The sequence below is a fragment of the Gigantopelta aegis genome, chromosome 6, assembly GCF_016097555.1.
Source record: "Gigantopelta aegis isolate Gae_Host chromosome 6, Gae_host_genome, whole genome shotgun sequence".
Lineage (NCBI taxonomy): Eukaryota > Metazoa > Mollusca > Gastropoda > Neomphalida > Peltospiridae > Gigantopelta > Gigantopelta aegis.
In genome coordinates, this window is record NC_054704.1 from 64,801,562 (window position 1) to 64,826,247 (window position 24,686).

Below are 24,686 nucleotides of genomic sequence, written 5' to 3' on the forward strand. Positions count from 1 at the left end.
CTGTGGCTGCTTCATTGGCTACTCTTTTTGATTAGCAGCAAGGGATCTTTTATATGCACCATCCCACAGATAGGGTAGTACATACCACGGCCTTTGATATACCAGTCTTGATGCACTGGCTGGAATGAGAAATAGCCAAATGGGCCCACCGACGGGGATTGATCCTAGACCGATCACGCATCGAGTGAGCACTTTACCACTGGGCTATGTCCCCCCCCCCCCCCCAAAGAAAGAAAGTTGTGTCACTGCATAACATTAAAATGTGATTTATTAAAATCTGAAGATTTCATTCCTTTAACCTAATCATAGATATTATAATCTGTGTTGCTGTGTTGTAGTCACTAGTTAGATATGAGCAGATATCATTACATATGAATTTATTCCCAGTGAAAGTTGTTTTTTATTTTATAAAAATTATTGAAAACTCTGCATAAAATGTGCTCTTTGGCTATGAGGCCGAAACAGCCTGCACCGGCCTCGGTGGCGTCGTGGTAGGCCATCGGTCTACAGGCTGGTAGGTACTGGGTTCGGATCCCAGTCGAGGCATGGGATTTTTAATCCAGATACCGACTCCAAACCCTGAGTGAATGCTCCGCAAGGCTCAATGGGTAGGTGTAAACCACTTGCACCGACCAGCTATCCATAACTGGTTCAACAAAGGCCATGGTTTGTGCTATCCTGCCTGTGGGAAGCGCAAACAAAAGATCCCTTGCTGCTAATCGGAAGAGTAGCCCATGTAGTGACGACAGCGGATTTCCTCTCAAAATCTGTGTGGTCCTTAACCATATGTCTGACGTCATATAACCGTAAAATAATGTGTTGAGTGCATCGTTAAATAAAACTTTTCTTTCTTTCTTTCTTTCTTTCTAAAACAGCCTGCCTTGACAAGATAAAAAAACAAACATGCGTAAACATAAACAGTGCAAGGAAAAATCTTAGGGTGGTATACTACCACACACACATTCATAAAAGGCCTCAAACACAAAAAATAAAACAAAACAAAACACACTCCTAAACAGACAATACAGCTAGATTCATGATAAAAAATGTTTTACCCATCAGATTGTTAAGTGTTTTTAGTTTGTCTTGACTTGTTCGTCCACTAAAAAAAAAAGTATATACAAGTATGAGGTGAGGTGTTTGTCCATGGCAGACGGGAAGGATCATGGACCAGTCTTATAAAACTTTCTTCTAGAATCAAGTCTGCACCAGCTTCGGTGGCATTGTGGTTAATCCATCAGACATAAGGCTGGTAGGTATTACTGGGTTTGCAACCCGGTACTGGCTCCCCCCCCCCCCCCCACACACACACACACAGCGGGTTTTAACCACTCAATGGGTAGGTGTAAGACCTCTACACTGACTTCTTTCTCACTAACCACTAACCCACTGTCCTGGATAGTCAGCCCAGATAGCTGAGGTGTGTGCCCAGGACAGTGTACTTGAACCTTAATTGGATATAAGCATGGTAATAAGTTGAATTAGTGAATCAAGTCTTTAATGCAGTTTGCATGCGTTGCCATGACGTTAGTCTCTATAGTCTGTCCCACGGGGAACACCTTTTTTCATGTATGGAATTTACTACAAATTATTTATTTATTAGCCGATTGATTTATACATTTCACACAGAAACAGTATTTTTTTTGTTATTTCCAAAATAGTTTTACTTTTCTTCTTTTGTCAGACCAAACTGAAATTATTTACAAAAAACATTTTTACAGAATGATGGGACACACTGACTATAGACATTGTTAGACACTTAAGTCTAGGCTTCAAAAGTTTTTATAAGCACATGGCCATATTTAATTTCATTCAGATTGTGATCAAAGCTTAACTATGTCTGTTTTTGTCAGTCATTTAAAGTTAACTAAATTTGTTTTATTTCAACTAAATCTTATCCACAGCAACTTCATGTGAAGTATCTTCTTGAGCTGCTACATGCAACACGGAAAATGATGAAGACGAGAGGTAACATTAATTATGCGTCTACGTCGATAGCGAAACAGATCACTGTCTGTGGCGACCTTCACGGGAAACTGGATGATCTCTACATGATTTTCCACAAGGTTCGTCAGTAATTTAATTTTTTTATTATTCCACTGCCCCCTTTTCTTTCTCTCCTTTGAATTCCATCTCATTTCTTCCTGATCTGGCAACTCCTTCTATCTTTCAACTTCTTTTGCTGTCCACCTCCACATCCCAGTCCTTGTCTCTCCAACCATGACAGGTACTTGTCTCTTGTGGCTATCTGTGCCATACATGTATACCTGACATTCCCCATCAGCTTTTAGCTGTGGGCTTAGTCTAACCACTTCGGGGAGTGTTCAATAGTTACTTCTGGCATTGTTAAGAGGCACTCGTCAGTAATAATAACAAATCCACTTTTTTTTCAGGATACAAAACTTCAGCACTGTGAGTCAAGATCAAACTTTGAAATTGAATGCTCATTCTGTATTGAACTGAATTCAGTTTGCGCTCACATTAAACAAAGCTTTTTGTAACAAGTGGCTTGACATTGTATGCATGAACATGAAATGGTTAAGTCTGACAGTCTCAGATTTAAAGTTTAGCATAGCATAGCATACAATATTGCACACAGTTCCAGATTATTTTTTAGTCAAGTTTGCAATTTTAATTATAAAAGTGCAGATAATTAATGCATTAAAACAGCATGCTAAAATATTTTTCTTTAAGATAATCAAATTATGTGAACAACTATTTTAAGTTCACCAAGTTACCTATTCAACTCTTGGTTACCATAGTATGTGCTTTAATTAAATTTAGTGCCAAGTTATTTTTCAACATTTTTACTTTTCAGTTTTGTAATGCTCTTTTTTAGTATTGTTATGTTATTTTTCAATACTGAGTTATTTTTACAAAATTGTTACAATATTTATTGGTTAAATTAAGGCGTTTGGACCATTGTAGACTTTAACCGATATATTTATTAACACAATTTAAAAACAATTCTATATTTAATTACATAACGGTCAAAATACTCTTTCGGTATTTAGTAGATGTAGTCACTATTTTAGCCATTAACCATGAACACCACCTAGTGAGCTGGTGCTGCATTAGTTTTGTGAGGGCCAAGATGTAGCTCAATTAACGTGAGGATGGTCTAGGATCGATCCCCATCAGTGGACCCATTGGGAATTTTCTTGTTCCAGCCAGTGCTCCACAACTGGTGAAATAAAATTCATGCTATGTACTATCATAAGACTTGTAGGAACAATATCTAGAGTGTGTGTGTGTGTGTGTGTGGGGAGGGCACAATCTCTAAAGTGGACCACAGCCTCTAGTGGGGGTGGGGGATGGCATCACAAGCCATATTTATATAGGACAAACAAATGTACGTTTTCATCCTCAAGTGGAGGGGCCTGTCCCACCATCCACCCCCCCCCCCCCCACCCCCGGTTCCTAAAAGTGTGATATTAGTTTTCAGTTTTGTCATGTTATATTTCATATTAATAGTTATTTTTCAGTATTGATGCGTGTGTTGTTTTTTAAAAGTTTTATTATGTTTTTTTTTTTCAATATTACAAAACTGATATCTTATACTTCAGAATGGTCTTCCATCAGTAGAGAACCCGTATATCTTCAATGGAGATTTTGTTGACCGCGGTCCGATGTCCATAGAGATCTGTGTGATTCTCTTCTCTTGTTGCCTCACCATGCCCAATGAAGTGTACCTGAACCGAGGAAACCACGAGGACCATGTCATGAATCTCAGGTGAACTCCGACCTCGGCTACAACTACATGTAGGGTCTTAGTTCATCATAGAATAGAACTTGGCATAGTCATTTCATTTCATTTCAACTGGTTTTCGTGCTTATATCCAATTAAGGTTCAAGCACGCTGTCCTTGGCACACACCTCAGCTATCTGGGCTGTCTGTCCAGGACAGTGGGTTACACCTACCCACTGAGTCATTGAAACTCGCTCTGGGTGGGAGCCGGTACCGGGCTGCGAACCCTGTACCTACCAGTCTTAAGTCCGATGTCTTAACCATGACGCCACATGAAGCCGGTGACTTAATTATATTGTCCTCCTGATGTGTGAAAGGTTGCATGAGTGATCTCCCTTGGTATATGTATACACTGGACTTTTCTGATGGAGTATCGGTTTGAGTGGTGTAGTGGTTAAGCTATTGGGGTTAAGGCTGGTAGGTACTAGGTTTGTACCGTCTCCCACCTAGAGTGACCTTTACGGACCCAGTGGTTAGGATTTATGACCACTACATCAACTTCTCTCTCACTGACTGCTAGCAACTAACAACTAACAACTAACCCTTGTCCTAAACAAACAGCCCATATAGCTGAGGTGTTTGTGGACAACAGTGTGCTGGAACTTTTATTGCACAGGCATAAGTTAAAATGAATCGATAAATAATCAGGAAGTAGAAATTGGCTTAGCATGAGTGATTCCCTTTGGTGGACACATTAGGTTTTCTTGGCTTGAACTGATGGTCTTAGTTCACCATGGAGCAGAATGAACTCAGTCTTATGTCCACCTGGTATATGAGAAGTTGTATGAGTCCGTGTTCTAGCCAGAATTTTGACACTGCTTGTGTCAACTTTTGCATTAACCGTATATTGCTGTGTATTAGCCGACTTTTGAAGTCTAGAAATACTTTCCAAAAGAATAGAGTTAACTTATACACGGAGGCAACAAATTGGTTCATAAAATTTCCGATCGCAAACACTCCCGACCGCGACTTACAAATTTGATCAGTCCCTTACAGCCTTTCACAGTTTATGTAACAATCATTTGAGCACAGTATAAATAAAACACCCCATCATGCAATATTATGTAGTTTTTTGTTCTTGAATGCCCTATGGGCAACCTAGGGAGACACCCCAGCATCAATGAGGTCAAATTAACGAGCTACTCTTGACGCACTAATTCCAAACCTTCTTTAGAACGACCATTCAAAAATGTGCCAAATTTCCTTCATCCAAAATGCACACTCATTCCCTTTGGCATCCAAATTCCAGATTCCATAGCACCACAATACCTTCCGCCTGCTACCGATCATCCGGGCGGCTGGCACTCTCTTGTGCCAGTTAGCGCAGGCAGTCCTTCCTCCTACCTTCCCCACCTTTTCCTGTCATGAACAGGGGAGCCGGCTGAGGCTGGCACCCGTGCCCATAACAGGCGTGTGCTACATCAGCTTGCTCTGAATGTACACGTTAAAACCTAGTCCTGTCCTGTCCTGTCCTGCAATATTATGTACTTTTTTGTTCTTGAATGCATTAATAGTTTGATGAATAATAATAAAAATTACTTGTTTTATTGTCATATCAATGGTAAAAATATTTTCTTTCCAACCGTCCGCCTCTGTCTATATCATTTTGTGCAGTGATATGTTGTTACAACTTGAATTGTTTATTTTCCTGTTATGATTTATCAGTGCTAAATTATTTCTGCATGGCATGGAAGACTTTAGCATTATGATAACGATTACTGTGTCTGTAATAATTAAAGGGGGAAAAATATAATGAAAAAGAAAAGCACATGTCTATTTGTTGACAGTATTAATGAAATACAATGTACAACTGGACAAAAGATGACTTCGTCTTCTACACGAGGCCGATGATTTTATACTTTATATTTAGGATCAAACTAAGAGGTCGGCTTATACAAGGAGTCGGCTAATACACGGCGGCAATATACGGTATATGAGAAGTTGTATGAGTCAGCGTTCTAGCCAGAATTTTGACAGTGCTTGTGTCAACGTTTGCATTTAGCTTTTAAAAATAAGTTTTTGCAGTTAATTATCTCCATTTTTAAAAAACTCTTATGTCTTAGATCAATGAAAGTTCATATTATTATTTTTTTGAATTGTATAATTTTAATTTTTAATTTAAATACTTTAGCATTTAACTATATTTTTATATTCATGTCCACTGAATTATACACTACAAATTATTACATTTAAAAATATAACTAATTAAAATATTTAAAATACATTTGCTAAGCATGGATTGAGATTAACATCTAACAGTGACCTCAAAAGTTTATGGTTGGTGAGATTCCTTGGAATTTTGACTGTCATTTTTATTTATGTTATTATTTTTACAGATATGGGTTTGTCAAAGAAATAATGAGGAAATACAAAGTGAGTATGTCCACTTGTTAGATTAACTAGAATGGCGTATCTGTTGGTAGTGTCTTCTCAGAACTCGCTATTTAACAACATACAGATAGCCTCAGGTGAACACTGCTTGCCTGACTGACTGATGTACTGATATTTTGAATCAAAGACTTCTTAATGTCTTATGTATTGAATTCTATTCCTGTGTCAGAGTCCTGTATTGATTATTCTCTTTGTGTTGTCTTGTGATGTAGATCAGTGCTTGCCTAATGCTAGTGTCAGACTACCAGCTGCCAGCAGAAAGTTGACCAACTTTCTACTGTAACGACTTCTATGACTGTCTGAACACTCTTACACCTTGATTCTTATCGTATAACCCATTAGTTGTTTATCTGAGTGCACCCGTCTAAGTCAGGATTTGGGGAAAATGACAATGAAACTATCAAGTTGGCCAACTTCGTCGTAACAATCGACAGTCTGAACCTAGCATAATGTACAGTGGATTACAGGATCGATCACTTTCATTTCATTTCAACTTATTTTTGTGCTTATATCCAATTAATGTTCAAGCACGCTGTCCTGGGCACACACCTCAGCTATCTGGACTGTCTGTCCAGGACAGTGGGTTAGTTAGTGGTTAGTGGTTAGTGAGAGAGAAGAGGGTGTAATGGTCTTACACATACTCACTGAGTCGTTAAAACTTGCTCTGGGTGGGAGCTGGTAACCGGTCTGCGAACCCTGTACCTACCAGTCTGATGTCTGATGGCTTGATGACAACACCACTGAAGCCGATACTTCATTGGAGACTACTGCACCCCTTGTCTAAACCAGTTCCTCTGTGGCTGGTACATCAAAGGCTATCATACGTCTTGTATTGTCTTTGCTCTGAGAAAATTAGCATGACATATATAAAAGATCCTTATAGGTGATCAGTCACAGCAGCCTATATGTGTGAAAATTACCATTGTTAGACACCAAATACTGTAGCATTGTGATACACACCATTTACGATCAAGTGAAAATATTTTCTTTTGGCATGAAATAAGCAATTTATGAATAAGTTTTAAGTGAGCAGAATAAACTCATTTTGAAATATTTAGCAATAGAACTGAAGTGACAATGATACGGTTCATCAAAGCGAAGTTTTTGATCGTTTTGCGTTGTTGCGTAAGGCCTGCATATAAATGTATATTTATTTTAAAATATTATTAGAAATGAATATTTTATAACTAGTGTTGTTTGTGCCACAACTATCTGTGATATCATACAATTCTGTCATTCCAGGAACATTCAGTGACAGTTGCCAGGATGTTCGAGGAATTGTTTAGCTGGTTGCCATTAGCGACAGTGATTGATGATCAAGTTCTCGTTGTCCATGGTGGGGTGTCCGATCAAGTTGATCTAGAAGTTCTGGCAAAGCTCGACAGACATAAAGTATTCAGATTTATTCTTTAGTCTTTCTCTTATAATATACAGGGACCATTTTGTTTTCAAAATTTTGATTAGTGATATTTCTAGTCCATTGAAAATTGATTAGCAACAACTGTTAATGTTTTCAAATTGTATAGTGATATCTGGACCGGCCTTGGTGGCGTCGTGGTTAGGCCATCAGGCTGGTAGGTACTGGGTTCAGATCCCAGTCGAGGCATGGGATTTTTAATCCAGATACCGACTCCAAACCCTGAGTGAGTGCTCCGCAAGGCTCAATGGGTAGGTGTAAACCACTTGCACCGACCAGTGATCCATAACTGGTTCAACAAAGGCCATGGTTTGTGCTATCCTGCCTGTGGGAAGTGCAAATAAAAGATCCCTTGCTGCTAATCGGAAAGAGTAACCCATGTAGTGGTGACAGCGGGTTTCCTCTCCAAATCTGTGTGGTCCTTAACCATATGTCTGACGCCATATAACCGTAAATAAAATGTGTTGAGTGCGTCGTTAAATAAAACATTTCTTTCTTTTTTTGAGTGATCTCTGAAACTTGTGTAGCATTCCCTGAATATGTTCCCTGAATATGGGAACCAGATTTAGTGATAGAATGCTTACCCGGGGTGCAGTAGGATGTAGGATTGATGTTCGGTGGACCACATGGGTTTTTTTCTGTCCCAATCATTGTTCATTAATACGTCTGAAATGTTCATGATTCTGTAAATGTATATGCGGAAATCAGTACACAATGATAGATGTTTAAATGATGATTATATATTTATCATATAATATCTTACATTTTCAGTGCAATCAAAGTATTTTTCAGATCACATACTTTAAGAATTTGATAACTGTGCAAATTAGATGTAAATTAGTCGAGGTCTCGGCACTGGGTTTATTGACATTTAAGCAAACGTACTTGGGTGACACTCCATGATTGACGTATGCATTCATAGTCATCAAATAAAAACACTTCAATGGCAATTTGACACTGAAAGCTGTCCAGCGTTCAGAAAACAAAAAACGTTATGCATAACTTTATTTTGATGTAAGCACATCCAAAATGACGTCATTCGAGTTTGACGTCATTTCCATTCAAAAATACACCACGCCACATATTCTTACGTCATTTGAATATCTAGTAATGGCGGACTGGAATTAAAGTTACGTGTACAGTTTACAAAAACACGTTGTATTAAGCTTGAGCTTATACGATAAAGAGATTATTACCCTCGTGTATTTTGGTATTGTCAATATCATATATTAGAGGCTTGCATAATACAATTTTTATTCCTAATATATGATATTGATGATACTGAAAAACACTAGTAATAACCTCTATATAAATATATATATATATATATATATATATATATATATATATATATATATATATATATATATATATATATATATATATATATATTATTTATATATATATATATATATATATTATATATATATATATATATATATATATATATAAATAAATACATACATATGTCCCTTTAACAATTTGGTTCGGACTTCAGATCTCGTCCCTCCAGCCAATGCATCACGACTGGTACACCAAAGGCTGTGGTATGTGCTATCCTGTCTGTGAGATAGTGCATATAAAAGACCCCTTGCTGCTAATCGAAAAGAGTAGCCCATGAAGTGGCGACAGCGGGTTTCCTCTCTCATATCTGTGTGGTTCTTAACCATATGTCTGACGCCATATAACTGTAAATAAAATGTGTTGAGTGTGTTGTTAAATAAAACATTTCTTTCCTTCTTTCATTTCAGTATGTGTCAGTGATAAAGCCTCCATTTAGTAATGACCTTCCTGGACTGGATGGTGCTCACTACAAACTTAAGGATCTGGAAGAATGGAGACAGGTGACAGGTTACTCAGGTTTTCAGATTAAATCCCAAAATGGGGCGGGATGTAGCTCAGTGGTATGGCGCTCGCCCGATGCACAGTCGGTCTAGAATTGATCCTCATCATTGGACTAGTTCTCGTTCCAGCCAGTGGACCACAGTTGGCATATCAAAGGCCATGGTTAGGGCATATCAAAGGCCATGGTTAGGGCATATCAAAGGCCTGGTTAGGGCATATAAAAGGCCATGGTTAGGGCATATAAAAGACCCCTTCCTACTAATGGAAAAGTGTAGCGGTTTCCTCTCTAAGACTGTATTTAAAAATTATGAAATGTATGACATCCAATAGCCGATGATTAATAAATCAATGTGCTCTAGTGGTGTTGTTAAACAAAACAAACTAAAAACTAAAAAAAGTCCCAAAATAGTGTTAATTGAAAACAATGTCCTAGCATACACATAATAGCTTTCGTGATTCAAACGTTTAATACAGGTAAATGTTAATGTCATACTGGTTTAGGATGCACCAAATTCCTAATAACAACTAGCAGTTGCAGCTCTGATTGGTAGTCATTTAATTTATTTTCACATTGTTTTTATGCAAATATTATTATCTTTGCCAGTAAAGTAAATATATGCTTTAGTTTAGGGTATTGTTGTTGTAAAAAAATGCAAGTGCAATTGTTTTGCAAACAGTTTTAAGTCTGCTAGGGCCAAACAGAATAATATATGTGGTCCGGATTACATAAGCCAGAAAAATTGGGGTAAGCTCAAATCTTTTTCTATTTTGAGTCAAATTATTTAGAGTAGGTATAGGCATCATATAATTAAAAAAAACCCACCTGAATTGTTTTATATTAAGTTATAAGTAACAAAAGAGAAAGATTTTTCGGAAGTTTAATTATATTTAATATAATACTGTTAGAAATTAATATATGATGTTAAATTTAGCCATAAGATTAATATAGATATCTGTCATATAAAGCAAAATAATTACACACAATGAAAAACAAACAGTCTTTAAATGAAAAAAACTTTTATATCTATATGTCTTGTTTGACATCCAACAATAAAATAAATTTTAAACAAATTAACAAACAAACAAAGAAAACAGATTGTCACATAAATAAGCATGTTTCCATTGTGTGCATCGACATGCTGTTCAATGTTTTCAACTTTAGGTCATACAAAATTTTCGCCTTGGGTCTGAGACGTTCATATTTTTGTTTTTTATGGAAAAATTGGCACAGAAATGAATGATATAGAATTTCAAAACACAGCTATGATAATCGTCAAACTGAACACAATTTAATTCTCAACTGAATGTTGTGCAAAAGTTAAACAAACAAAAAATCTCTTTGTTGGTGATATTGATTTAGACTCGGTTAGTCTGCAATTTAAATTTTTTTAATTTTGGTGATTAATTTGCTTTAAAAATGTTATGGTTGCACAATTTTTCTAGAAACTGTTACGTAATTGGAACCACAACTATTATTTTGTTTGGCCTAACAAAAAGATTGTTTAAATCTCTTAAATGTCAGTGTGACAAACTGTTTGTTGCAGGTAGATTAAATAAAAGATGTCACACATTGTATATGAGAAGTGGGAAATGATTTTGTGCAGTGGAACCTGAAATAGATTCGAATAATTTTTTGGCCTTTGCATCCATTTTCATGTACAGTTACAAACTGATCTGAAGTTGTTGTTTTTTGCTGTGGTGTTGGCAAATATTCATTCATCCTTTGCAACTGTCCACCAAATTTAAATATATGTAACATAATTTATTCAAGAAAATCTTGCAAACATCATTGGAAATTAATTTTTCTGTGTTGTACATCACAGGTGCAGGATATCTTGTGGAGTGACCCGCGACCAATTAAAGGTTCGTGTCTCAACAAGTACAGGGGAGGGGGCTCCTACTTTGGCCCCGATGTTACAGAGCGATTCCTGGAGCGGAACAACCTAACACAACTGATTCGCTCACATGAGTGCAAGATAGATGGATATGAGTATACACATAATGATAAGGTGAAAGTTCTGTCCTGCTGAGAATATAATTACTATTTATGCCATTATATACTGAACAAAAAAAGAAATTTCCGATTTGTACATAGAGTATTTGTTGTGTTAAAGAATTCATTGTGTAATGAAATTATATAGGTAGTATTAGCCTTGAGCTGTATTATCAGGATTCATGAATTTTATCGATTATTTTTGCACTGTTAATCGTCGACAATGTGAAATTCAATTTGCACGTGCATGCATGGTTCGACATGTCCCATGTAGTATTCGGTCAATTTGTTTTACTTGTCTTCCTGACATTGTTGTCAAGTGAACGAAAACGCTTCAAAATTAAAAAAAAAAAAAGTTTTTTACATTGTAGCATTTTTAGTATGCCAAGAATACCCAATAATTTACGCGAACGGGTGATTGGCATGCTTGATGCTGGCATGTCGACAGAAGACATTGCAAGGCATGTTGGGAGTTATAGTCGAGCGATACGAAATCTTCGCGTAAGATTTCGAACGACAGGAAGCACCAACGACTTGCCACGTCGTGGACGTCCGTGTGTTACAACGCATGGTCAAGACCGCTATATCATGAACACGCATTTGCGCAATCGATTCCAAACTGCCACTGCTACTGCTGCTAACACACTTGGGCTTCATAATAACCGAATCAGTGGGCAAACTGTTCGTAATCATCTGCGGGAGAACGGTTTACATGCACGACGTCCTTACGTCGGATGCGTTTTAACGCAACGTCATCATCTAAATCGTCTTAATTTGGCACGTGTACACACTTGTTGGATACGGCGACGCTGGAATACCATTCTTTTTTCGGATGAATCCAGATTTTCTTTACAACATAGTGATGGCAGGGAGAAATGAACGCTATGCTGACTGTTGTGTTCTTGAACGAGATCGTTTCGGGGGTGGGGGTTCTGTCATGGTCTGGGCAGCCATTGCCCATGGTTATCGTTCACCACTAGTTGTCATTGATGGCAATTTAAATGCTCAACGTTACCGCGATGACATTCTCGCTCATCACGTCATTCCTCTGTTCCATAACAACAGCTAGAGACACTGTAAATTTTCTTAGGACAAATAACATTGATTTCATTGATGACTGGCCCGCTAAAAGTCCTGATCTCAACCCCATCGAGCATGTCTGGGATAGTCTGGACAGATGATTGAGGCATCGTCCCAACCCACCTGCTAACGTCAACGAACTTCGTCAAGCGCTCATTCAGGAATGGAACAATATTCCACAGGCAGAAATCAACACTTTAGTCAATTCTATGCACCTGCAATGCACTGCAGTGGTCAATTCAAGAGGTGGTCATACCCGTTATTAAGTGGGTGGGTTTTTTTTTAACCCCTACCACACTTGGTCAAAATTTCTCCCAGTTTCTGTTAACCTATGGCCATGATTTTTGCACCAAACGATGCATCATGGAACACTCTTTAAACGCATATATAACAATTATTCCCCCGGTTTGTTTTCATCAAGTTATGTTCAAGCAAAATTAGCGGAAGTTTCTTATTTTGTTCAGTATATATATATTATTAATCATGATTAATGTCAGTGTTAGCTAGGTGTTGAATTATTTACATGCTGAATCATATTTATAAAAAAACCCACACATTTAGGACCAAAGTAGCGTGGCAAAAAGTACTTTGAAGTGAAAACTGATTTTTTGTTTTACTTTATTCGGATGGGAAGGGGTTAAACTTTTTAATGGGCCTCACTAACCACTAACAATGACTGCTATAGCCGGGAGGGTGGGGATGTCCTCTCATCACACCTTTTTTCTTTTCTTTTTCTTCCCCACCATCTTTTATACATATTCCGTCATAGACAGCTTCTCCCTACTCTCGATTTGGGTACAAACTCGGAGTTTGTACCCACAACAAGTGTGTTTGAACCTTAATTGGCTGTAAGCACGTTAAACCAGTTGATTGATTAAAAGAACCTAGATAGAGATAAAGTATATTCCCTGTATAACCTGACTGAACCTTTAATGACTGTGGGCTTGAAAGTAAACTTTAAAAAAAATAAAAAAAATTGTATGCTCTTTTTGCTATATAATGTATTACAGTTCTTTGTTTTTTTCATGTGTATATTATATTTTTTGCAGGTATTAACAATATTTTCAGCTTCTAATTACTATGATTTTGGGAGTAACAAAGGAGCCTATGTTAAACTTCAAGGTCAAAATCTTAAGCATCATATTGTTCAGTACATCGCCACAACAAACAGTGCTCAGAGGAAACTCACGTTCACACAAAGGTATGAACACCAATAATTATGGTCTTCTTAAAGTTATTTTATTCCATATATTCACTTACATTTCAAGCATGAAAGGGGCGGGACGTAGCGCAGTGGTAAAGCACTTGCTTGATGGGCGGGCTGTTTGGGATCGATTTCCATCCAGTGCACCACGACTGGTATATGAAAGTCGGTGGTATGTACTATCCTGTCTGTGGGAAAGTGCATATACAAGATCCCTTGCTGCATTAGAAAAAATGTAGCGGGTTTCCTCTGATGACTATATGTAAAAATGACCAAATGTTTGACATCCAGGAGCCAATGATTAATGAATCAATGTGCTCTAGTGGTGTCGTTACACAAACCAAACTCTTTTCAAGCATGATGTCCAGAGCTATCGAAGATAGCTGTTCATGACTGGGATAGAATGAATGAATGAACTAATGAACGAACAAACAAATGAATGAACGAATAAACATTAAAAAAGAAAATTTATTAAGCCATCAGTAAGTAAGTAAGTAAGTAAGTAAGTAAGTAAGTAAGTCACTTCCATGAACCACAAACTAAAAAATAAAAGCTTCAAAAAGACATAGAGAATAACTAGTTAATGATGTCAGATATCTGCTTTATCCTGTGAAGTAAGAATTGGAAATTCTGCGAGGCTTTGTTGAGTGGAATTTCTCATTCGGCTGAACAGGATAAAGCAGATATTCAATGTCATTAACTAATTATTATCTTTATCCTGCAGACCATAAAAATTATGGAGAAAAGCTATGATTTCTGTTATTTCAGCCACATTGTACCTAGAGGTCAAATGAGCAATTTTGTAATGTAGCTATGCGTGTGACATCAAAAGTCATATCCTGATAGTAGCAGGATATGACTTTGCTTTATCCGTCTTCATATTCTGTCAGTAGAAACAGTGGCTGCAGGATAACAATGATTTATGACTGATGGCATAACTAATAACTACCATGCCACTGAAGCTGCAGATATTTTATTATTTCCAGTCATGAATTTGGCCAAACTGTAGCATCAGTGTAACAGGCATGACCACTGGACTATCCGGGGGTTTGGACATAGCCCAGTGGTAAAGTGCTTGCCGGACATGCATGGTCAGTCTAGGATTGACTCTTGTCGGTTGATGCACTGGGCTATTTCTCATTCCAGCCAGTACACCAGTATATCAAAGGCTGTGGTATGTGCTGCTCCTGTCTGTGGTATGGTACATATAAAAGATACCTTGCTACTAATGGGGAAATGTAGCGGGTTTCCTTTCTTAAGACTATATGTCGTGATTACCAAATGTTTGACATCCAATAACTGATGATTAATAAATCTGTGTGCTCTAGTGGTGTCTTTAAACAAACCAAACTTTTAAATGTCTGACATCCAATAGCTGATGATTAATAAATCAATGTGCTCTACTGGTGTCGTTAAACAAATCAAACTTCAATTGGACTATCCTTGAAAACCATACATCAGATAAATCCAACTTCATCTTAATGGTGAAATGAATTTCCAAATAGGAGAATTGAACCAGTGACTCTATGTGGGAAAGTCCAGTGCTCTACCAATACTGAGCAGTTGGAGTAATTCCCCTTGGATACTGACAGTAGGAAGATTTATTTCAAGTATTTAAAGATTCAGTTTTCAATAATTTGTTCCTTAATTGATTTTTGTTTTAGAGTTAGTGTTCTAGAAGCATCGGCACTTCATGATCTGCGAGCGAAGATCGTTGCCATGGAATCTGACCTGATCAAAGAATTTGAAAAATATGATTGTGATAACAAAGGTGTGATGTTTACTTTGTACCCAGGCACTACATAATTTTATTTCATACCCAGGCACTAAATAGTTTAATTTCATACCCATATACTTCATAGTTTTTATTTCATACCCATGTACTGTATTATTTTCATTCATACCCATGTATTGCATACTTTTATTACACCACCAGACACTACATAATTTTATTTCACACCCAAGCACTGCATAGTTTTATTCCACACCCAGACACTAGAATTTTATTTCACACCCAAGCACTGCATAGTTTTATTCCACACCCAGACACTAGAATTTTATTTCACACCCAAGCACTGCATAGTTTTATTTCACACCCAAACACTGCATAGTTTTATACTACACCCTGACACTAGAGTTTTATTTCACACCAAGGCACTACATAGTTTTATTTCACACCCAGACACTAGAGTTTTATTTCACACCAAGGCATTACATGCTTTTATTTTGTATCCAGGCACTCCATAGTTGTATTTCACACCCAGGCACTACCAAGTGTTTTTTTAAGTCCCTTGAGCTGATCGCTCAAATGACCTATTGCGATCTGTCTTTATGCTTTGGTGTGTGTAAATGTTTCACATTTTCGACTTGTTCTCCGAAATTACTTGACCAATTCCAACCACATTTTGTGGGAAGCTTCCTTGGCACATGAGAAAACAAATTTGATCATTATGACACCCCAGGAGCCTGATGGGTGGGGTCCAACAGGGGAGAGAAAAAAACCTAAGACAATTTTTTAAAATGTTCTCTTCCATAAATGCCAAGCCTTGATACATGGTCAAATAAATTTGTGAACTTGAAACTTCTAATATCTACCCCCTCCTCCAGGAAATGAGGTGGGGAAAATTAAGCCAAATTAAACAAATCTTCTCTACTTCCATAAATGCTATTAATAATTGAATAGACTTCACCTATGAAAAAGTCATTAGGTGATTTATCAAAGTTGTGAATTTTATTAATGTTGGATCCCATGTTTATGTCTGTGGAAGGGTGAGTTTAATAGAGTTGTATTGAAACTGTAATTTCTTCATAACTACTAGACAATTTCAAACTAAATTTGGTGGGGAGCTTCCTTTACCCATTGAGAAACAAAATCACGAATTTGGTCATTCAGGACACCACCCCCCCCCCCCCCCCCTGCCCCCTCCCCGAAAATGGATATTGTGCATTCCATGAGTCTAGTAGGTAGGGTCAGCAATTCACTCAGGTGACTGTTTAGGCCCATGAGCCTCTTGTTCTATTTCACACCCGGGTACTACATAATTGTCTTTCACACCCCAAACACCACATAACTTTATTCCACACCTAAGCACTTCATAGTTTTATTTCACATCCAAACACCCCAGAACTTTATTTCATAACCAGGCACTACATAGTTTTCTTTCACACCTGGACACTAGTTTTATTTCACACCCAAACACCACAGAACTTTATTTCATAACCAGGCACTACATAGTTTTCTTTCACACCTGGACACTAGTTTTATTTCACACCCAAACACCACAGAACTTTATTTTTTATTTCATAACCAGGCACTACATAGTTTTCTTTCACACCTGGACACTAGTTTTATTTCACACCCAAACACCACAGAACTTTATTTCATAACCAGGCACTACATAGTTTTCTTTCACACCTGGACACTAGTTTTATTTCACACCCAAACACCACAGAACTTTATTTCATAACCAGGCACTACATAGTTTTCTTTCACACCTGGACACTAGTTTTATTTCACACCCAAACACCACAGAACTTTATTTCATAACCAGGCACTACATAGTTTTCTTTCACACCTGGACACTAGTTTTATGTCACACCCAAACACCCCAGAACTTTATTTCACACCTAAGCACTTCATAGTTCTATTTCACAAACCAGGCACTACATAGTTTTGTTTCACACCCTGGCTGAAACCCTCATCTGTTATATTTTTAATTAATGTTACTCATTGCTTACTACACATTGCTTACATATTACTAAAATAATTATAGTGCACAACTCTCATTACACATTTCTACTTATATTGCAACATAGTCAACTAGTTTTGTACATTTGACTGTATAGATGTATATGTACAGGTAGTGACATCTTTTTCTTAAAGGCATATTCGGGTGTTGTCGCTGTGCACAACTGCCACACATATAATGTGAGACAGTACTATACAATACAATAAATAGGTGAAAAATTAGCACATTTTGAGTGGTAGAAATATTTGTAGTGTATGCCTCTAATTTGACTCTGATGCTGTAACATCGTCTTCCCCAGGTACGGTGTCATTAAGTGACTGGTGTACAGTGATGGGTAACGTGGTGAGTATCGACATTCCATGGCATCTTTTGCAGCCCAAGCTGGTGAAGGTCGACCCAGCGGGTCACATTCAGTGGAGGTCGACGTTTGAGAACATGCGAATCCTTCACCGCTACAACGAGGTCAGTTCTGTTGAGATCACCAGGGTGGGGCTCCATAGGTGTGGTCATTATGACGGGGCCCATGGGTTGCACGTGAATCCAGCAACTTAATTATTTTTGTTTTCTCCATTCTGTTTAAATATAATTGTTTCCAAATTATCGCAATCATTAAATCTGAATGACAAAACCATTAATATACTCGAGTTGACAAAATGGAGATGGTAGTCTGCCATGAATTACTGTCAGGTACTTCACTGGTGATGTATCCTTCCTACTTTGTCCCTAAGACTGTTGGTTCCAACACTACAATAAAACTTTTTAAAAGATACTTCATAAGTAGTTACTGTCTGCTTACTTTCACATATAGTATATATATATATATATATATATATATATATATATATATATATATATATATATATTGTCACGGGGATCCTATAATACCCGTAACTGAATAAAACACGATTATCCAAATATCTCTCCTAACTGTATATCTATTAGATCTCTCTGTAACGGGCAGTCCAATACCCGCGTGGCTCGGTTCTAGGTATATCTGATAAGATCTTATATATAGTATATAATATAGCACGTTTAGTTCACTAGAAAACACAACAAAAACACAATACACTTTGGAATCTGTATTAATACTACGCTGACAAATGTACTGCTGCAGTAGTTAATTAACAACAACAATATAATAACAACCCAGAACTAATCACTTAATTAGTTAATCACTAGGTGTCTAGTTTACACAATATTCTAATCACTTCACCGTGATACAACACACACACGTGTGATAATTGAGAAACGCTGCCAGGGGAACTTAATTAATAAAGGAATTACAACTCTATTCCTAACTGGTTAATTTTTAATTAACCCTTAACTACTCATTCAGTAACCTTGTAATACAGAATTAATACTGGTACCTATCACAATAAAGACAATAACGTACAGTTTACCTAGGTCTTCTAGGATGACTGGTTAAGCTTTATATGTATTAGAACAGCGAAGCCTACAGTTTACTTCGTCAGATTACCGGAAACACTGTCTAAATAATATTGGTATAATACAGTATTAAAATATTTAAAGTCACATCAATCACATCAAGGTTATACAACAGAGCAGAAGTAAAATATTTACCAGTCCGGACGGACAACATTCCCCCTGGAAGCCTTCCTGTGTTTCTCCCCGATATCTCTAAATCCTATCTATTTATTACAAATCCGAATATCGCCTGGGGGCACATCGCGGTACTGAATACCTACAAGTGATATTTCCACAGCGACCAAGACGGCAATTTTCTCTTAGATGGCCAGACCCACCGTCGCCTAGTCGCCAAAATCACAGTCGTAAAAACTGCACTCGCGGAGGTATTAAGTAACTACTGGCCAAATGGCCTCCGCACCTGGTCTGGGTGTGTATTGTGAACAGCTCGACCAACGTCGTGCGGAGGTATTACGTAACAAAGTGCCCACCTAGTCTAAGTGCATATTGGGACTGCACACGGCCCTCTAAAACAATTAATATCGCCACAGGCGAAAAGAAATTAAGAGCATGTTCCGTCACATATATATATATATGTTTCAAAGCAAAAAGCACAACATTAGTATACATAAACATGTTTCAAAACAAAAAGCACAATGTTAGCCTACATAAACATGTTTCAAAACAAAAAGCACAATATTAGTGTACATAGAAAACATGTTTCAAAACAAAAAGCACTATATTAGTGTACATAAGAAACATGTTTCAAAACAAAAAGCACTATATTAGTGTACATAAGAAACATGTTTCAAAACAAAGCACAATATTAGTATACATAAACATGTTTCAAAACAAAAAGCACAATATTAGTATACATAAACATGTTTCAAAACAAAAAGCACAATGTTAGTGTACATAAGAAACATGTTTCAAAACAAAAAGCACAATATTAGTATACATAAACATGTTTCAAAACAAAAAGCACAATATTAGTATACATAAACATGTATCAAAACAAAAAGTACAATATTAGCCTACATAAACATGTATCAAAACAAAAAGCACAATATTAGTGTACATAGCAAACATGTTTCAAAACAAAAAGCTCAATTTTAGTCTACATAAGAAACATGTTTCAAAACAAAAAGCACAATATTAGTATACATAAACATGTTTCAAAATAAAAAGCACAATATTAGTATACATAAACATGTTTCAAAACAAAAAGCACAATATTAGTGTACATAAGCAACATATTTAAAAACAAAAAGCACAATATTAGTATACATAAACATGTTTCAAAACAAAAAGCACAATATTAGTATTCATAAGAAACATGTTTCAAAACAAAAAGCACAACATTAGTATTCATAAGAAACATGTTTCAAAACAAAAATCACAATATTAGCATACATAAGAAACGAGAAACAACTTTCTTAGTATTTATTTTATCATCTTGTTTCTTTCAGCAAAATGAACCCTCATTGACGGAAATGCTGTACCGACACAAGGACAACTTGGAGACGATTTTCCGAATCTTTGACACAGACAATTCCGGGTTCATCACGATCAAGGAGTTTGAAGATGCGTGCAGCCTTCTGATGTCCCAGTCGAACATGGACATCAACGTGGACATGAATCAGTTTGCAGACATCGCCCGCAGCATGGACTTCAACAAGGATGGACAGATAGACTTTAATGAATTCCTAGAGGCATTCAGGATTGTCGACCTCGAAGGTAGAGACCCAGAGAGCCACAAACATCATCATGGTGATGATATGTCGGAAATCAGGATAACGGAACATGACGACGGGAAGCCTAAACACTCAAAGGGAAGAAAGACGCCGTGATCTGAATTCAGCTAGTGGAAAAGACGTCTCGGAAACAAGTTAAATGGCAACCAGGCAAGAGGAACATGTCCCACATGTTGTTACTATAATGGTTATGTCATAGAAATGAGTCGAGGACGGACCTGAGTACTATAAAGACTGAGTACTGTGAAATGTGAGGACTGTAAAGGCTGAGTCAAGTGAGTAACAGTGTGCGGTGACAGAATTTTCACGAGGCATATTAGCTACAAAGACTGAGGTTTTTTAAAAACTATTGCAACAGTTCTGAGTATGTTCTTAAAGTGACTAGCCTGAGTCTGTAGCCGTTGTAACTTGTTTTGGCCAATTGAGCCTTTTTAATTACAGCACCCCCAAGAGACCCCCCCCCCCCCCAAGAAACCCCAAGTATATTAAATTCATTTCTGAATTCCTAATGTTTGTAGTTGATCAATTTGGATTTCAGTTTTATTCTAATTGCCAAACAAAATATGAAATTATTGCATCAAAGGAAATTCTGAATATATTTATAAATATAATTTTTACATTTCAAACCTGTTACATAGTTCTATTACACAGATGCATTACATGTGAGTAGATTGATTGGCTGTCTTTTATAATATCTACAAACTCAGTACAGTTCTCTTAAAACAATTGAATTAATCAGGCATCAAAATAAGTGAAGATAAGTCAGCAACTACTGATTCCACATTTTCTTCATTTTCATTTTCTTTACATGTTGCCACCAGTTTCTCTTCCCAGTCATCATCTAAATCCTCACAAACGGGCAAATCATCCACATTTGAGTACTCCTCAACACTCATGGCATCATCTATCTTCAGCCTATCATTTGCCATGCCGACTAGCTCACGGAGTTCACTAAGGGGGACATCATCATCGAAATCTTCATCTTCAGTACTTGGTGGCAAATGACTGACAATTCCAGCCTTTGCAAAACACTGTTCTACTGTTTCTTCTTTAACATCTTTAACTGCAGCTTTCAACCACTGTCTTGCACCCAACACAGACACACTGTTTGCTATATCGTCTGATCAGACATTTTCCTCACTATCCAATCGAGCTATGACTGATCTCAGCAGCCGTTTCTTATATCCCATTGTCATTGTTTTAACAATTCCTCAGTCCAGTGGCTGCAGCTTAGGCGTTGTGTTTGCGGGAAGAAACACGACCTTCACACTAGTGTGTGAAGTGGCATTATTGAGAAGAAGCAACACCTTCCGTTTTGATGATCTCATTCGCTTATCAAAATCCACGATCCATTCTGTGAAAAGAAATTCTATCATCCATGCTTTTTTGTTGGATTTCCATGTCACCTGCAGACGAGCAGGTTTTATGTTTCGAAAGCAACGTGGCTTAGCAGCCTTGCCAGTCATGATTGGCTTGTCGAAGTGCCCTTCCATGTTGACACACAAAGCTACAGTATATTCGTTCTTTCAATCGCTTCCCACTTTTACACACTTCACCACAAATTCGTAATGTTTTGTCTGGCAGGGCACAATAGAACAAACCAGTTTCATCCATGTTAAAAATATCACACGGTGCATAACCTGAAATAAAGTCGGACAATTTGTCAATCCATTTTGTAACATCCTCGCCTGAAACACTGGCACTTTCACCACAGTTGATCCCAAATGCTATATTGTGTCATTCGCAAAGTCTGTTTAACCAGACGTTTGATGCCTTAAAATCATTTTCTGCGATTCCCAGTTCAGATGTGTACTTCAAAGCTCTTATTTTCAGCATAGGGCCCGGAATAGGGACATCTTGACCACGCATGCGTTGGAACCATTCCCACATCAAAGTGTTCAGTTGTTCTATTGGAGAACGTACACATAACTATTTTCTCTCATTATCTTTATTTTGTTTGTAGCCATCTTTTATTTCTGCCTTTCTTTTCAGTATTGACTGCACTTATGTTTCACCAATACCAAATGTCTCTGCAAGCTTGCGTTGACTTTTTCCTACACTCTTGTTTATTAAGTTAACTTTTTGCTTCAAAGTTAGTTCGCAACATGTTTTCCTCTTCTTTGGACTTCCAATTTCGAATAACGATGATGCGTACACAATTATTTCGAAAGAATGATAGTACGACTACAACATTCATGTTTGGTTTTCAGTGCTTTGACACAATTAGGTCAAAATACACAAACTCACTTTGTTAATGCGCCTCTCTACATAACACTTGTTTTGTTACCTATTGGATTAGTTGGTTACTTTGATGAAGTGATATTCCAATTAACAATGAGCTCCGTCTCATTGGAATAGCGGTGAATGTATATCTTCAACTAAACAATAATATACACGTGTCGAGGCAACTAGAGTATTCAACATTCTGGGCTGGGAATTAAAAGTAATTGCAGTGATGTTCCGCTTAGTAAGTTACATAATTTGTATGGTCAGTGTGTTGCTTTACAGTTGTATTTACTTAGCATGGCACTGTAATCAGAATGTGTGCAGGCATATGGGTCACTTGACTGACTGCAGTATGAAAACAAACAATCAGCATGTAACATTGCTAATTAATATTAACTAGGTGACACTGTTTTCCAGAAACTGAAAGTACCGATATCCTTTTTATTTAGAAATGATTAACAGACTAAACTAACATGATTATTCTTATAGTGTACTACCTATCATTTGATAACAATCAGAGAGAACAAAGAAACCATTAGATGCCTAACTTTTCAACACTTGTGCAAAACAAAAAATGCTGAATTTTGCTATCATAGTATGGTCACTTTGACGGGGTCGAAGTACACTAAAATCCACCAAAGGCACTGACTTTACTGGTCATAATACCGGGGTAGTTTTACCTGTAAAATAATACGGAAATATTCTGGTCAATAAAAAAATGTGATCTTAATAGCGGAGTGGTCTTAATACTGGAGTGGTCGTTAGGTGGGGTTTCACTGTATATACTACAAAGACTGCATTATGCGAGTATGTATTTACTATTTATTACCCATATGGTCTACAATAAACAGTTATATAAATGTCATATTTTTTTAAAATGGCATTATTCCACGTCACTGTAATTGACACCGCTGAATGTTATTGACATCGATTGTAAAATAATTATAATCATATTTAATGTGTGCTCAAAATCATAGTTTGTGGATAATAAATAAATTATAACATTCGCAGGAGTGCCATACAAAGATTATGAAACTTGAATAAACATTGAATAAAATAATTATCAAACTGGTTTCATAAATTCTGTATACCACTCCCACTTATGCAATAATCTATGTATATATGGTAGATTGAGTTACTTGAGCATGCTTCTTTCCATGAAATCTTGATTCTTTGCTATGTAATTACTATATGTACGGACGGACTTCTGTGAGCATGAATTTACCATTTATGTCACCATATGTTCTTACAATGAAGTCAAGTTCTGTGAGCATGTTGTTAGGACTATTTCAAAACTGATCACATGGGATGAGGCAGTTTTTTAAAAATTATTATTACCGAGCACTCACAAAATACAGTTGTACTTGAGCCATGTACATGCACAGAACTGAACAGTTCAGACCCTTCTAAGGGCCCCTATGGGCAACCTAGGGAGACAACTCAATGCCATCTAGGTCCCCTTAACGAGCTGCTCTCGGCTACCTAATCTTCCAAAACTATACGTAGCTCCCTTCTTTACTTTTTGGTGGACCGTTCAAAATTGCACCTTTGGCTTAATCCTACGTGACTTTCCCAATTCCATAGCAACATACCACCCTCCGCTGTTACGCTGCTAATTTCAGATAAACGGGAAGTGTCTTTCACCACCATACTCTAATTCTGCACAAAAATTGTATTCTAATTTTAGTAGGACCCTACAGAATAGTAGCTGGTACACTTACTAGAGGGCCCAGTTTCACAAAATAGTAGCTGGTACACTTACTAGAGGGCCCAGTTTCACAAAATAGTAGCTGGTACACTTACTAGAGGGCCCAGTTTCACAAAAGATTGTAAGCCTAGTTTTGCATGTAAACG

At 37.1% G+C, this 24,686-nt stretch overlaps 1 protein-coding gene across 5 annotated transcripts in view; it reads left to right on the top strand.

Annotated features, from left to right (window-relative positions):
- Positions 1-24,604, top strand: part of LOC121375402 (serine/threonine-protein phosphatase with EF-hands 2-like) — a 133,393-nt gene extending 108,789 nt beyond the window's left edge. For all 5 annotated transcript variants that reach the window (XM_041502833.1, XM_041502835.1, XM_041502836.1 and 2 more), the window contains 10 exons: positions 1,905-2,066; positions 3,567-3,733; positions 6,085-6,121; positions 7,382-7,531; positions 9,308-9,400; positions 11,225-11,410; positions 13,524-13,675; positions 15,343-15,449; positions 17,726-17,889; positions 20,322-24,604. In XM_041502833.1, the coding sequence (XP_041358767.1) occupies positions 1,905-2,066; positions 3,567-3,733; positions 6,085-6,121; positions 7,382-7,531; positions 9,308-9,400; positions 11,225-11,410; positions 13,524-13,675; positions 15,343-15,449; positions 17,726-17,889; positions 20,322-20,702 (1,599 nt within the window). In that variant the 3' untranslated portion in view covers positions 20,703-24,604. The remainder of the gene's footprint in view (positions 1-1,904; positions 2,067-3,566; positions 3,734-6,084; positions 6,122-7,381; positions 7,532-9,307; positions 9,401-11,224; positions 11,411-13,523; positions 13,676-15,342; positions 15,450-17,725; positions 17,890-20,321) is intronic.
- The last annotated feature ends 82 nt before the right edge of the window (positions 24,605-24,686 follow it).